The sequence below is a fragment of the Xenopus laevis genome, chromosome 9_10L (assembly GCF_017654675.1).
Source record: "Xenopus laevis strain J_2021 chromosome 9_10L, Xenopus_laevis_v10.1, whole genome shotgun sequence".
Classification (NCBI taxonomy): domain Eukaryota; kingdom Metazoa; phylum Chordata; class Amphibia; order Anura; family Pipidae; genus Xenopus; species Xenopus laevis.
In genome coordinates this window covers 82,045,242-82,061,254 of record NC_054387.1, presented here as the reverse complement: position 1 = coordinate 82,061,254, position 16,013 = coordinate 82,045,242, and the positions used below count along the sequence as shown (strand labels likewise).

General features: G+C 40.9%; 1 protein-coding gene across 2 annotated transcripts in view; it reads left to right on the top strand.

The window, feature by feature from the left end:
* The window catches only part of mcm3ap.L (minichromosome maintenance complex component 3 associated protein L homeolog), a 29,420-nt gene that overhangs the window by 603 nt on the left and 12,804 nt on the right, over nucleotides 1–16,013 (top strand). Inside the window, exons 1-11 of one of the 2 annotated variants that reach the window (XM_041576444.1) lie at nucleotides 5–211; nucleotides 2,292–4,700; nucleotides 5,543–5,772; nucleotides 7,988–8,066; nucleotides 8,729–8,870; nucleotides 10,344–10,537; nucleotides 11,719–11,858; nucleotides 11,952–12,149; nucleotides 12,414–12,682; nucleotides 14,392–14,554; nucleotides 14,664–14,824. In XM_041576444.1, the coding sequence (XP_041432378.1) occupies nucleotides 2,315–4,700; nucleotides 5,543–5,772; nucleotides 7,988–8,066; nucleotides 8,729–8,870; nucleotides 10,344–10,537; nucleotides 11,719–11,858; nucleotides 11,952–12,149; nucleotides 12,414–12,682; nucleotides 14,392–14,554; nucleotides 14,664–14,824 (3,962 nt within the window). In that variant the 5' untranslated portion in view covers nucleotides 5–211; nucleotides 2,292–2,314. Of the gene's footprint in view, nucleotides 1–4; nucleotides 212–2,291; nucleotides 4,701–5,542; nucleotides 5,773–7,987; nucleotides 8,067–8,728; nucleotides 8,871–10,343; nucleotides 10,538–11,718; nucleotides 11,859–11,951; nucleotides 12,150–12,413; nucleotides 12,683–14,391; nucleotides 14,555–14,663; nucleotides 14,825–16,013 lie in introns of those variants that run through there. The other variant, XM_018236023.2, reaches the window with a different exon arrangement.

The window sequence follows — 16,013 nt, the reverse complement described above, 5'->3', positions numbered from 1 at the left end:
TTTGAATATTGCATGTAAATTTATCCGGAAGTTAGTTAGGCCACACTCAATGTGATGTTTTAGATCACCCCTTATTTAATGCACCAAGAGGTATAATAATTGCCGTTCTGATTGGCCTTTTGCTGGTGTTCTACTTGTTAACATTTTGGAAAGGAGGATACAGACTAAACGTATGAATGTCTGCAAGCTGTTGCTTTAAAGGAGACATAGGGTAAACAAAAAAGCCTATTTTTTTTAAGCAATTATGAATAATATATGGTGTTGGTGTCAGATTGTGCTAAAAAATATTATTTAAAAGCCCCTTTATTGGATCTCCCTATAGATGTGGTGGGTGTGTCCTAACGGTCCATGCAAGAAGCACAGTAAGAGAGGGACAGCCAATCACAGTCCTGCAGTCACACAAGCAACAATGTCGGACTGGCCCACTGGGATACCAGGAAAACTCCCGGTGGGCCTAGGTGTTAGTGGGCCCTCTTGTTTCTAAACATTTGGCCTATTTCATGGTCATTCCCTATTTCTTTATGGGGAAAAATGCTTAATAATGGGAGAATATTGTATGTATATATAAAAGACTAGGAGAATAAAGAGGTTGAGTGATTAGAGGAGGAATAATAGTTTGGAAAGGTTCACTGTCTAAGGTTTTCTTGTGGGCTCACGGTTTTAGGTTTTCTGGTGGGACCAAGGTCTAAGGCTTTCTGGTGGGCCCCTGGCATCCCAGTCCGACACTGACAAGCAAAGACAGGCTTCAGTTCCCTATTGGGTCAGCGTAGCTGCTGATTGGTTCCTGGCCTAGAGTGCAGTGTCTTAAGTGCCACCCAATCCCCTGCACAGCTTGGTAAAGAAGGCAGCAAGAAGTGCAACAAATGGGCGGGTTTTTGCAGAAACTTTCAATAAAGTAACCAGAAACACAACTTTTTCAAGCACAATTATTCTGTAACTAAATGAGTAAAATGTAATGACACATTCTTGCTTTTTACATAACATGTCTCCTTTAAAGGAAATTAAAGGAGAATTCAACCTGTGGCAAAAAAAAAACCCCAACCCCCCAACCCAGGTAAACCTCCCTCCCTCCTCCCCCCAGGCTAATGGGCTTCCCCCTCTGGGGAAATGCCCCATACTTTATACTTGCCCCTCGGCGCAGATTCTTCCAGCGGAGTTCCATGCATCCATCTTCCGGCTCTTCGCTAAGCCGACTGGGAGAAAGGCAATTTCCATGTAATTCCGCACATGCGCAGTTGTCGCAAACCGGCAAACTGCTCCAACTTCGCATGCGCAGAAATACCGATCTCCCAGTCAGCTGACAGTGGAGCCGGAAGATGGATGCGTGGAACTCCGCTGGAAGGGGTAAGTATAAAGTATGGGGCATTTCCCCAGGCTGGCAGTTAGCCTTGGGAGAGGGGGTAGGGAGGTCTACCTGGGGTGGGGGGTAAGGTTTTTTTTTCTCGCAGGTTGAATTCTCCTTTAATGGGCTCTAAATCCAATAGAATATACATGTATTTTCTATGTAGATTGGGATAAATAAACCAGATACAGCTTTTGAGGGTATGTACATTAGCTGTACTATTATCCTTTGGGTATTTCCTGTGTTTGATTATGATACTGGATCATTTAAAGGGCAAGAAAAGTCCAGTTCACTCGCAGTGCCAATATGTTAGACAGCCCCCTAGTGAATCTAATCTCTGAGCTTTTTTTCAAGCCATTGCATCCTAACACCGGACTGCACCATCCTCTTGCTTATGTTTCCAGCTGTTTGTCTTAAGAAAGAAAACGTGTGGTAACTAGTATATGGGATGCTTGGGACCTGTTTTGTTTTTTTCTAGGAAATTAGTCTGTAATGTGAAGCACTGTGCTTTAAACAGCACTGTCCTTTTGCTTTGGCTAAACCATTATGCAACGGCTGAAGCCTCATAAAAAAAAAAACAGTCCTGGGATTTTGTTCAGCCATAATTATTGCCTCCTTTTAAATTAATACTTTTTTAAGTAGCTCTGCAATGTTTAGTAACTCCATTTGCTAGTAACAGAATGTGTGGACTAATCATTCACTGTAAAGGCAATTTAGAAAAACAATATTATAAGGAAAAACTCATATGTTGGTGACATTAATATGCTATATTTTGATATTTTTAAAAGACACGTTTTCCATAAAACAAATAGTGGTTTAGTACCAGCTTTATATGTATGCATTATTGTTTTTTTCTATCTGTTGCAATTAGTAATTTCAAAAACTCCTTGTATGAGAAAAATTGTGAAATTGCTTCATTGTAAATTGTTTTTTTTTAAATTTTTTTAAGGTTCAAACTGTCAATGTTTATAAATGGAATACAGTATGAACCCTAACAACCCCTTCGGTGGACAGAATCCATCTGGCTCCCTTGGTCAGAATCAGGGCAGTTCATTATTTGGACAACCGTCTGTGTTTGGGCAGACCTCTACAGCTTCACCTGTTCCTATGTTTGGTCAAACATCTGCTGGTTATTCAGCTCCCTTATTTGGACAGACTTCTGCTAATCATTCAGCTCCTGTATTTGGGCAAACTTCTAGTACCCATTCAACCCCTGTCTTTGGACAAGTCTCTACTGGCCAGTCAGCTACTCTGTTTGGACAAAACTCTACTGGCCAAATGGCTTCCCTCTTTGGACAAACCTCTACTAGCCAATCAGCTTCTGTCTTTGGACAAGTCTCTACAAGCCAATCGGCTCCTCTTTTTGGGCAAGTTTCTACTACCCAGTCTGCTCCCCTATTTGGACAATCCAACACTAGCCAAATGGGTTCCATGTTTGGACAAGCTTCTAGCAAGCAATCAGGGCCATTGTTTGGACAAAACTCTTCTGCACAGTTAACACCTGCATTTGGACAGGTCTCAAGTAGCCAGTCCACATCTATATTTGGGCAAGCATCTACTGGCCAGACTACTTCTATGTTTGACCAGTCTTCTGGGCAGCCTCCCTCAATATTTGGCCAAGCCTCCCCTGGACAATCTCCTCCCATGTTTGGGCAGAATGCTTCTGGTCAGTCTTCTGTATTTGGGCAGTCTCCAAGTGGACAACCTACACCTGCATTTGGAAATACAATTACTAAACAGTCTAATCCTGCATTTGGCCTTTCCACATCTTCCCAATCTGTTTCAGCTTTTGGGCAGGTTAAAAATACTCCATCTGCACCTGCTTTTGGACAAACCAGTGGTAGTCAGTCAGCAAATCTTTTTGGGCAGGTCAGTACATGCCAATCTGTCCCCATCTTTGGACAGACCACCACAAGCCAGTCTGCTTCTGTGTTTGGTCAGACTACAACTGGCCAGAATGCTACTGCCCCTAGCTTGACGAGTAATGCGACATTTGGAACAGGTATGTCAGTTTTTGGGCAAGGTACTGTTGGATCCACAGTTCCTTTGCTTAGTCAATCAGGCAATGGGCAGGGTTCTGCATTTGGGCAGGGAAACTCTGGGCAAGGCTTTCAGTTTGGACAGATATCTGCTCCGACTTCCTCTGGCTTTGGACAGACAACCACCAGCCAAAGTAATTTAATTAGCCAAACATCTGGGCCTCATACAGCCTTTAGTACAGCTCCTGAACAACAGTCTGGATCATCATTTACACAAGGTGCAGTCGCATTTGAGCAGTCTTTGTTTCGTAAGGGCACTAGTGGATCTGAACAACTTTCTGTTTTTGGACAAAATAGTGGAGCGTCTGAAAAGACATCTGTTACGCTAGAAAAATCAGGAAGTGGTTCTGTGTTTGGGCAGGTTAATTTAGGAACTGATTCATCAGGTACTAAAATACTAAGCAACTTGGGGCAGATGTCTAAAGAATCTTCCCGAAGCAACTTTAACCCTCCATCAAATTCTACTTTCAAGCCAATTTTTGGAGCAGTGCCTGGAACTGAAAGTCAAGTGACCACCTCTAGTATGAATCAGATGTCAAGTCCTATCCAGCCTATTGGTCACAGTGGTTCTAGGGTCTCTGCAGAAACACAGAACAGTACCACATTCTCTTTTGCTTCAGCAGATAGCAAAGATAAAGATGAAACTTCACGACCTGTCTGTGGTAGTGTCAGTAGCAATTTTTCAAATTTTGTAAGCCCTACTACTAGCTCAGATCCCTTACATGTAGGTGAGATGTCCAAGAAAGAGGATTCTCCAAAAGGTATTAAGAGGAAGGAAGAAATAGGGAGATCCTCTGTGAAACCTCCCTCTTCAGATGAGAACTTTCCAAGTTCACGCAGTGACCATCCTCCAGAAAAGAAGCCCAGTAGGCTTGGACGACAGCTCACAGGTGGTGCCAATATGTACGTTAGAAGCTTATATGATGTAGTTAGAAGTCATATGAAGACTCAACATAAAAAGGAACCCCCAAGAGAAATAGAGGAAGCAACACACCACCAGGAGCCTCAAACTGAATCACCATCAGCTAGTTACCCATTAGAAAGCCAATCTGTGTCCATTAAAACAGCTTCAACAGTTGGTTCAAGTCAATCTTTCTCTGGCAAAGTCCCTTTACTTGCTGGAATCAACCAACAAATGCCAAAGCGTAACTATATGCAACCTGGACAAAGCCAATCACTTGTTTCAAGAGCTCATCTTACAGCAGGGGTTAGCCCACAAAATCTGGAAAAATCTAATTCACCAAGTGTTCAAAGTCAGCTAGCACTTACCAGACCTCAACCTTTGCCAGACAGTGAGGAGCACTCTTCAGACAATTTAGGTACGTGTATATTTACAATGCAGATGCAATACAAATTACTTCTTCTATTGAGGGGGAATTCCACCCGAAAACAATTTTTATTTAAAGAAAATGTTATTCTAAGCAAGTTGTGGTTTAAAAGTTATTTGTAACTTATTTGTAAATAGGGATGAGATAAATATTTGTCATTGAATAAATGCCCATTTTGGTTTGAAAAAAGATGCGTTTAAAAAATTGCCCAATGGCGTTAACGCGTTTGGCAAAGTTTTTGTTTAGTTAATTTTCAGCAAAGTGGCAAAGGTCAGATTAGCCATCATTATTTGTAAATGTAACTGCAGTTGAAAGCAGTATCTGTCTTGGTGTTCTCTTTTCTGGTTCTGACCTGTCTGTGAATTCACTTCTCTTCCATCGTTCAAGAGTCACGGTAAACGGCTTTCTGTTGCAATTACATGTACAAATAACTCTAAAATCACTGACATTTTTGACTAGGGGTTAGAACCCCTTTTTAAGCATGAAATGGGCCCTGGAACAGTGCAGAAAGTAATGGAGCGACTGGGCTGGCTACAAATTCGGCCTGCGATCTGCCTCTGGGGTACCTGTTTGACCCCTGGGTCTTGCATGTTTCAAGCCAACCCGTGCATTGCTCAGAGGCCAGGCAGAACAGACAAGGCTGCAGTGCTGAAAATTATGAACTGTTATGTACTCCTTACAATTTATCAATGTGCAAGTGCATTCATTCTTGCTGAGGTTTTGCATTTACAGTGTACCTTTTTATATACACACTTTATGTAAATTTATCTGCAGCAATTAATTGCAATTTCAATTTAAGTAACTATAATATTGTCTCCTTTCGATTTCATCAGCTGTTCCTGCTAAAACACCACTGCGCAGAACATGCAGAGCAGACAGTGGGTCAAGAACAGACAGGGCAATGCGGTCTCCAAATGACGCGACTTCCATTCATGTCACCAACTTGCCTAATCATCTAAACCAAAAGCAGCATTTGGAAAAATTCTTCAAAAAAGCAGGAAAGGTGCAGAGGGTGTATTGTAAACTTGCTCGGAAAATGGCGATCATCCACTTCCACAATCACGTAAGTATGGACAATGAAATGCAAAGTGTAGATGAGCTGCACATCTGGGACGTTTATAGAAATATATAAAATTTTCTGATTTATTAGAACAATATCTGCATATTGATATAGAGCTAAAAATCATACATGTGCTGAGTGTCTCCGCATTTGACAGCTTTTAAAGAAGTTTGCACTGAAGTACTGCTGCCATTGTAAAGCAAAAATATGGTCTTAGCAGGAAAGGACCCTCTTCAGTTATAGTCTAAGTAAATTGGTGAAGCAGGTAATGAACTTCTGAACCTCCAACAGTGGAGACCACAGCGAAACTGCTAATTGCAAAAGAGATATGCCTGCTGCTGATTCCAAAGTGCAGCACTTAAATATTATTTGTATGCTTTAAATTAAATTCAGACTGTTCACACTCACATTAAAATGTGTGATCTCATTACAAACTGCTTTTCACACCGTACACTCTACTTCTGACATTGTGAGAGAGCATACAATTTTCACTATTTTGTATAATGTATATTTTTTTATTATGTTTATGTTGGAATTATGATATTTCCTGCAAAAGTAAGGCCATGTGGCTGTTCTCTTTATCTTGTATTTTGCTAATTTTAGCTGCAGGTCTTGGGCATCATCCAGAATGCTTGGTGGAGGGGGCCAATGGGGACTTATCACAATGGGGGGTTTAGTTCTCCTTTAAAAAACATTTGTTGGTTCAAGAATAAAATTTTAAACGGTAGAGTTAATTGTTTGCTATGTAAACTTTGTAATTTATAAAAAGTAAACTTAAATTCTAAGTACTTTTCCAATATACATTCATTCTAAATGTTATATGGTTTAAATGTTATTTGTAAATGTGTTTTGCAATTGAAAGCGGTATATTTCTGGCTGTTTGTACTGTCCTGGGTCTGACTCCTGAAACAATGCTTCAAGCCAGCCGAGCAGACCTCTTGGAGAATTGACTCCCATTGCATTGTTCAAAGAGTTGGACCCATAGAACAGAAAAGGATAACAAGCACTACTTTTGCCTACAATTACATTTACAAATATGTTTAAAACCACTGAACATTTTTAATACAGGTATCTTAGAATTACATTTTATTTTATGCAAAACACTGCCATTTTGTGGCATTTTCCTAGTGATAAGAAATGTATATTAAAGGAAAGCTGCATGTACCTATGGGGGCAGCCTTTCAAGCTGGGAAAAAAGGAGAAAGGGCACATGTTACATAGTACATAACAGATAAGCCCTGTCCAATACAATAGTGTGTTATCTGTTATCTGCCATGTAACCTGTGTCTCTTCTCACTTTTTTTTCCCCAGCAGCTTGAATGGCCACCCCGTGGCTACACAGCAGCTTATTTATATAAATTATTGTAGCCTTTCTGAAGCAAACACACCAGTTTTACCAGTGCAGAGTAAAGGTGGCCATACACTGAGAGATCCGCTCGTTTGGCGATGTCGCCAAACAAGCAGATCTCTCCCCGATATGCCCACCACGAGGTGGGCAATATCTGGCTGATTCGATCGTGGGCCCTAGGGCCCAACGATCGGATCCTAACGCATGGGAAACGGGGGTCGGATCGCGGGACCGCATCAACGAACAGATGCGGCCGCGATCCGACGGGATTTTTCGTCCCATCCGATCGAGTTCTGGCCGACTTTCGGCCACATCTCGATCGGTAAATCCCGTCGGGGGGGCCCCATACACTGGCCAATAAGCTGCCGACACGGTCTGTCGGCAGCTTTTATCGGGCCGTGTATGGCCACCTTAACAGTGGATTATATTTTAATTAATTTGATTCACTTTCAGTTCTTGGTGTTACTGTTCCTTTAATAAACATTTAAACAATACTGAAATGTACATAGCCCAACGATCGGATCCCAACGCATGGGAAACGGGGGTCGGATCGCGGGACCGCATCAACGAACAGATGCGGCCGCGATCCGACGGGATTTTTCGTCCCACCCGATTGAGATCTGCCCGACTTTCGGCCACATCTCGATCGGTGAAGCCCGTCGGGGGGGGGCCCCATACACGGGCCATTAAGCTGCCGACACGGTCTGTCGGCAGCTTTTATCGGGCCGTGTATGGCCACCTTAACAGTGGATTATATTTTAATTACTTTGATTCACTTTCAGTTCTTGGTGTTACTGTTCCTTTAATAAACATTTAAACAATACTGAAATGTACATAGCAAGGACATTTTTCTCCTTTAATATTCGTTAGATGGGTGCTGCCAATGCAAAGAAAATGGCAAAGAAGCTGCACAGTGATGTATGCATATTCTTTCAAAAGAAGAAAACCAGTAAGTTAATTATTCCTGCATGTTGTGTGAAAGAAATTGTATTGAGGGGCATGTGCACGTATAATTAGCAGAGTACTTGTTTGGAGCTGTTGATTATGTGTTAGAGAATTGGTGCTGAGAAAAGTGCTGTTACCCATCAGCTATTCGGTGGCTGCAATTCCCAGCACCTAAAGATATTAGTCTTTAGATATTAAGGGGTGTTGTAATTCCTTATGCAGACTATGTTTAGGTTGGTATGCCATCTGTTTGATTAGTATTTGTGTGTATGCAATCCTGAAGCATTTAGGGCAGGGGCACACTAGCAGCTTCGGGGAGATTCAGTTGCCTGGCGACTAATCGCCTCTTCTGCGGGGCGACAGTCTCACTGAACTGCCTTTCCCCTGCCTTCCGCCTGCTATAATGAGAAAACGCCAGCGCCAATGCACTTTCTTCACATCGGTTTCCAAAGTTGGCGAAGTATACTCGTGAGGCAAATTCGGAAATCAAAGCGCCGCAAATGCATTGGTGCTGGCGTTTTCTCATTATAGAAGACAGTTCGGGGGGATTGTCGCCCCACAGAAGAGCCGATTAGTCGCCAGGCGACTAAATATCCCCGAATCTGCCTGTGTGCCCCTGCCCTTAATGTCCATCAGCTGTTTGTACTGATAAGCCAGTCTTTTCAGGTCCTGGTAAGAAGGGGGAGTTCTTAAGTAAAAGTGAGCAACAGACAAAGGAGAGAGCAGAAAGGCTGAGTGATGAAGAGAGCACCATGCCTTCCCCTCTGCGGAAACGACTGGTCCGAGATATAACTGCTGGCGCTAAACTGTAAGTACGGTACCAGACAGATTGACTGACGGAGTGCTGTTAATCATTCTCATTGTTGAATTATTTTGCATCTATAATCACATTTTTGGGGGTGCATTGTTCTGAAGGGTTGAGATACCCTTCAACTTGCTAATCAGTAGTGTAAACAGAAGTAAAGAATCACCTTTTCCCTGTTTTTATCAGCCAATTCTATTAAGAAATGAAAATACATATAGGTATGGGACCTGTTATCCAGAAAGCTCGGGACTTGGTTTTCCGAGTAAGGGATCTTCCGTAATTTGGATCTCTATACCTTAAGTCTACTAAAAAATAATTTACACAATTAAACCCAATAGGATTGCTTTGCATCTAATTGGGATTTATTACATTTGCTGAGTGTCTCAGCATTTGACCGCTTTTAAAGAAGTTTGCACTGAAGTACTGCTTCTATTGTAAAGCAAAAATATTATCTTAGCAGGAAAAGGAAAGGACCCTCTTCAATTATAATCCATGTAAATTGGTGAAGCAGGTAATGAACTTCTGCACTCCCAACACTGGAGACTACAGTGAAACCTGGTTTCCTTAAAAAGGAAAAATCAAATTAATTGCTTACATTGGACTCTATGGGAGATGGTCTTTCCTTAATTCAGAGCTTTCTAAATAACCGGATAAGAGATTCCATACCTGTCATACATCCAAGCTTAAAGGGATACTGTCGTGAGAAAACCTATTTTTTTCCAAAACACATAAGTTAAAATACTGCTGCTCCAGCAGAATTCAGCACTGAAATCTGTTTTTTTTAAGTGCAAACAGATTTTTTTTATGTTAAATTTTGAAATCTAACATGGCGCTAGCCATGATGTCCATTTTCCAGTTGCCCCCAGTCATGATAAACTTCAGTCACTCTTTACTGCTACACAGTTGGAGTGATATCACCCCCTACATTCCACCCCCCAGCAGCTTATCAATAGAACAATGGACAGCTAACCAAATAGCCGCTACCGGACGCCTCTAAAGGATTTGTTTGCTTTACCAAAAGTGCTCCCTGGCCCTACCATTAGGTGGGACTAGGGAGCATGACTTGGGTCGTATTGAAGTACAATAAGAAGGGGAGAAGCAATAGCTGTCTCAAAGCAGTTCCATCCTGAAGTGCTGGCTCCTCTCAAAGCTCAGAATTGGGCACAATGCACTAAGATAGCTGCCTCCACACCAATATTACAGCTTAAAGGAGAGCTGGTACATGACCACTCGAGGCATGCAATAGAGTGTTATATGGGTGTCTTTTCATGATGAAACCTGATGAAAAATGTTGCTTATTACTAATGCTGAGCTCCACCAAGTAATTAGTTCTTCTGAACAGCAACATACTGTACCGTGTGTACAAATGCCAGTTCAACAAAAATTAAATAAAATTTGGATGTCGAGTGCATATACTTGTATCTAACCAACTGTATATGCTAGTCATGAGTTACAGTGACTATATTGTATTTATAGGTCCCCACAGCAGAAACCTGGGTTCTCCAAGGCTCTGCAGTTCGATATTGAAAGCTCTGATGTCCAAAAGCCACCGTCTGATTCTTCAGGTGTAGCACTACCACCTTCACTTTCTCACCTTTTGGGAGTGGTGGCCGAGAGTTCAGACGACAAGTACGAACTTCTGAATCAGCGGGACAAAATATTGCGACAAGGTATTTTTCATACTTCCATCAAATGCTGAATATGATATATATCCTGTTTTGTTGCTGTGTTCCACAAGTAATCATCAAAGATCTTTAGAAAATCCCTTCAGCTATGTCCAAGTAAAGATATTTATTTACTTGGATATATCTGAAGCGATCTAAAAAGACACAAGTACATATTTGCATGGAAAAATGTAAGTCAGCACACAAATTGCCCCTCTTGGGCATCAAAGCTTAGTGGCCTGGCTCTATTAGGTATGGTGTAGAGAGATCACGTGCACACTCAGGCCCTTCTATTGATCACCGCTGGTGCACAAAGCCTAAGGGAGACGGCACTCCCAACAGTCCAATGTAAATAAAGAACAGGCTGGCACACGTAGTGAATTAAACCGGAGTCCTACCCCTGGTGTGTTTATTGCGTCACACTATTCGGCATGGGCATAGAAGGGCAAGATGACAACAGTAACACTTTACTATATAGTTCCTGCCAAATCTGCAACTGTTAAGTTGTTAAAGTATAACTTTGATGTGTTATAGGTCGACAAAATGGACCAGAGGTTGGATAGTCCTGTTTTCTATTCAGTTTTTTTGGGCCCTGCCACTACTGAAAGACATCCCTATATTTTACTGCAGTCCCAACGGTTTCCTTTTGGTCCCTTCCCTGGCACTTTCCCCAAAATTTAAAGCAAGGTTTAAAGAGCCTGAATCCCCAAGATGAAAATAAATGTAGGTTTAAAAAGGTTTTGAAAAAAATGTTTCTTATTTTTCACACATTCTTTGGTTGCTCAGTTGCAATTTTAGGAGATTCATTAAGTATGTACACATCTGCTCAAATACGCAGATTGCTGTATTATAAAAGATTATTTATTAGGCTATAGGGAAGAAATTGATTGGCCTTTACAGAACCCCAAATTTACCCAAACTAAACACCTGTGGGATGAATTGGATCACTCAAAAATTTTCCAGCTTCTAGTGGAAAGCCTTCCCGGAAGACAAGAGGGTTAAAGGCTGTTTTAGCAGCAAAGAGAGGATCAACTGCATATTAATACCCTTTGGGAAAGAGATGTCTGACAGGCAGGGGTTATGTGGTCTGGCCTGTGTTTTAAGGACCTCTGATAAAATGTTGGGTACTTTTTTTTTTTTTCTTTTACCTTTATCACTCTGATGACATGCTTATTGCATTCTTGTAGCTCGTGTTAAGAGAACTGAATTAGACCAGGCCAAAGTGTTTGTTGGAACATGCCCTGATATGTGTCCTGAAAAGGAACGATACATGAGGGAAACTCGCAACCAGCTGAGTATATTTGAAGTTCTCCCGGGAACCGATAAGGTATAAAAAAAATGTTATAGTTCAGAAATATTCTATTACAGAATAGACGGATAAAGTGACTATATGTGACTAGTTAATGTCTGTCCTCTCCAGGTAGACCATTCATCTGCTATAAAGGAGTATAGTCGTTCCTCGGCTGATCAGGAAGAGCCTCTGCCCCATGAACTGCGCCCCACCTGTGTTCTGACTATGACCATGGACTACCTGGTGACTCAGATCATGGATAAGGGAGAGGGGAATTATCGCGAATGGTATGACTTTGTATGGAACCGGACTCGTGGAATAAGAAAGGTGAGCAGGGAATAAGGATGGTTCTTGGTGTCTAGTCATGATTGGCAGCTTGCTGATACGTTAAAAATATATAAAGGACTTAATCTCTCATTCTGCTCTAAATTGGATTAATATCTGTCCTCACTGTCATACTTGATTCACTTTCTCAGCTGGAACTAAATAGTATTAGTGGGAAACAAGGGTAGCGCAGATTTGTATTTTATGTAATTTGATGCAGCTAACTACTGTGAACTAGTGATATAAAAGATTGTGTATTATATGCAGGACATCACACAGCAACACTTGTGTAACCTCAGTAGTGTGTCTTTGATGGAGAAATGTATGCGCTTCCATATACACTGTGCCTTTGAGCTATGTGAAGAGCCTATGTCTTCATTTGATGCAAATATCAACATTGAGAATTTGACAAAGTGCTTGCTGAGTTTAAAGGAGATGTACCAAGACCTTCACAACCGTGGGATATCCTGCCCTTGTGAGCCAGAGTTCAGGGGATACAGTGTCCTGCTTAATCTCAACAAGGGAGACATTCTCAGGTGAAACACTTCTTTCCTTCCTGTACTATCATACAGCTAATGCTGTTTATTTTTTTTGCATCTAATCAACTGCTTTTCCCTGTAACTGTGTAAGTGTGAGTTGTATGGAAGTCGGGTGTATGTAACTCAAGGACTCCCTGTACTAAAAATTTGACTTTAAAGGGATACTGTCATGGGAAAACATGTTTTTTTTTTTTCAAAACAAATCAGTTAATAATGCTGTTCCAGCAGACTTCTGCACAGCAATCCAATTCTCAAAAGAGCAAACAGATTTTTTTATATTCAATTTTGAAATCTGACATGGGGCTGGACATATTGTCAGTTTCCCAGCTGCCCCCAGTCATGTGACTTGTGCCTGCGCTGTAGGATGGAATTACTTTCTGGCAGGCTGTTATCTCTCTTACTTAATGTAACTGAGGGAGTCTCAGTGGAACTTGGCTTTTACTATTGAGTGGTGTTCTTAAATCTACTAGGGAGCTGTTATCTTGTGTTAGGGAACTGCTATCTGGTTACTTTCCCATTGTTCTTTTGTTAGGCTGCTGGGGGGACGAAGGGAGGGGGGTGATATCACTCCAACTTGCAGTACAGCAGTAAAGAGTGACTGAAGTTTATCAGAGCACAAGTCACATGACTGGGGGCAGCTGGGAAACTGACAATATGTCTAGCCCCACGTCAGATTTCAAAATTGAATATAAAAAATCTGTTTGCTCTTTTGAAAAATGGATTTCAGTGCAGAATTCTGCTGGAGCAGTACTATTAACTGATGCGTTTTGAAAAAAACATGTTTTCTCATGACCGTATCCCTTTAACGTTGACCCCTTTAAGCCCCTCTCCTTTGTCTAACATTTGGTCAGGCCCTTGGTAGCGTGTTACAGATATACATTTACTCTAGATTATAAAATATGTATTGTCTATTATTTTATATGCAATATTACCCTGCTTATTAGCTGTAAACTGTAGGTGACCAGCAACCCACTAATTCTTCTGAACTGACACTATAAACTTTAAATGTCACACTCAAGTTAACATGAACATCTATAAATATAGTGTGAGGAAGAAAATAATCCTTTCTTCATTCTGCATGGCTTATTGACCATTGATTCAAGGCAAAATGTAAAATGTATGGCCTGTAAAGACGTGTCTGTAGGGTTGATGTGTTGTCCGATTGGGGAGGCAAGATGTATGCAGGGTAATGAAGGAGGATGGGTAATGTATTGTTTGCATTGGGCACCAATGCTAAGTGGCCTACCACTGCTTTAGATGTATCTGCTGATGATTGCTCTTTATGGGCAATGACACACATGGTGTTTTGTCTCCAGCATTTGGCTTGGCAACAAACTCCAAAAATCCCTTGCCATTGTGGTTGCTGAGATCCTCTGCAGGTCATACCCCCGATTTACACAATGATGTGTGATTGCCCTAAACACTTCTTTCTGATATTAAAATTAACACATATATGAAATGCATATGCTGCATACCTGAACAAAATAGTAAGTTATAATGATGGCAACAGTAATCTTTTTGTATACCACTTATCCCTTTGAAGAACTAATAACACCAAAAAGTGCAATTAATGCATTTTTTGTGTTTTGTTAATGTTCTCTTGTACATCTGTTGCACTAAGTTGTATTTTTTTTTTTTTGTTTAGTGTGTATAGATTTATACAGTATGTCTCCTTCCCATTCTCTTATAACTTGTTGCTTTCTTAGAGAGGTGCAAGAATTCCATCCTACAGTGCGTAACTCTGAAGAAGTCAAGTTTGCATTGCAAGTGTTTGCTGCTCTGAATAGCACGAATTTTGTAAGATTCTTCAAACTGATGCAATCAGCAGCATATTTAAACAGTTGCATTTTGCATCGCTATTTTAACCAGGTAAGGGTTTGATTAAACTAGAATTTTGGAGGCAGAAACATTAGAATAAGCAATGGCTTAATGTTTGCAAGCATCTGCATAAGTAGATTTCCTTCAATTTATTTTTTAGATCCGTCGAGAAGCACTTCGAGTTTTAAATGTTGCATATACTCCCAGCATCCAGAGGCCTACCTTATTCCCCCTGGAGAGCATGCTACAGCTGCTGGTTTTCCAAGATTCAAATGAGGCCACAGAATTCCTTACTTCTTATGGGCTCAGTGTATCTGATGGGTAAGAACATATTTTTACCCATCCCATACTATAGTAGTGATTTCTAAGAAATATAAGATGTTTGTATTCATAAAAAAAAACAAAACCTATATTTTCTGATGGCAAGCACCATTTCTTGTGTTATAACTCATTAATTGCTTCCTTCCAAATGAGACCCTCAATTTTGATTCTATCAGTTCATGAAAGCAGCAATGCAATGTTGCTTTCCCATAATAAACAAGGTAGAATAGTGCAGTGCTAGTAAAGGCAGCTTATTATAGCAACTTAATATTCTTGTGAACATCAAATGAGTTACAGCATGACACTATGCAAAATGAACAGATTTTAAAGGTTCCCACACTATTCCATGCTACTACAGTTACAAAAAAATCCATAGAAAGCAATGACTTTCATTGGTCTAGCCATGGGATAATAACTCTTTCACAGAATAAAACCTCTTTTGTATTTTTTGCTTACAAATAATGTAATTTTGGAGCCATGGCTTTATTTGATTGTAGGAGGTCTGAGGCATTACTAAAGGCCGCCACATACGTGCCAGCCAGGCACGTTGTCTGATTGGCCCAGGGACTGAACAGACGTAATGTATTAGAGGCCATATACATTGTGGCCACATTTCTACTGTTTAGGTGAACCGACATCTGCAGCTCCTTAATTTCTTTATCTGCTGATGCGCCACACACTGGCAGATTACATTTTCAATAATGTCTGGTCAACAAACTGACCAACATCAATAGTACATGAATATCGATGTGATTGTCAGGCAACTAAAATGTACAATACTTAATTTAGTATGATTTTAATGGAGAACTAAAGCTTAACAAACAAGTGAGTTAGAAATGCTGAACAATATGTTTTGGGAGTTCTAAACCAGCCCAAGGAAACCACAGCCCTTAAGCAAGGGAAGATCTTAGCCTTTTGAAAATGTCCCCAGTAGCTGCTAATCTTCGTTTATGCGTATTCTCCGCACATGCTGCTTTTCATTACCTGGGCTTAGGGATTGACTTGCAGTAAACTGTACAAATACAACGTAAAAAGGGACCATACAAGGTTGTATAGCACTTAATTCAATTTAATAATCAGTCTTGCAGCATTGCCTTCTATGAGAGGCAAACTTCATTGTTTGCTTGATGCATTGTGACAACCCCAGGCTCAGCTGTACACCGAGCATGTGCATGTACAGTCATATGAA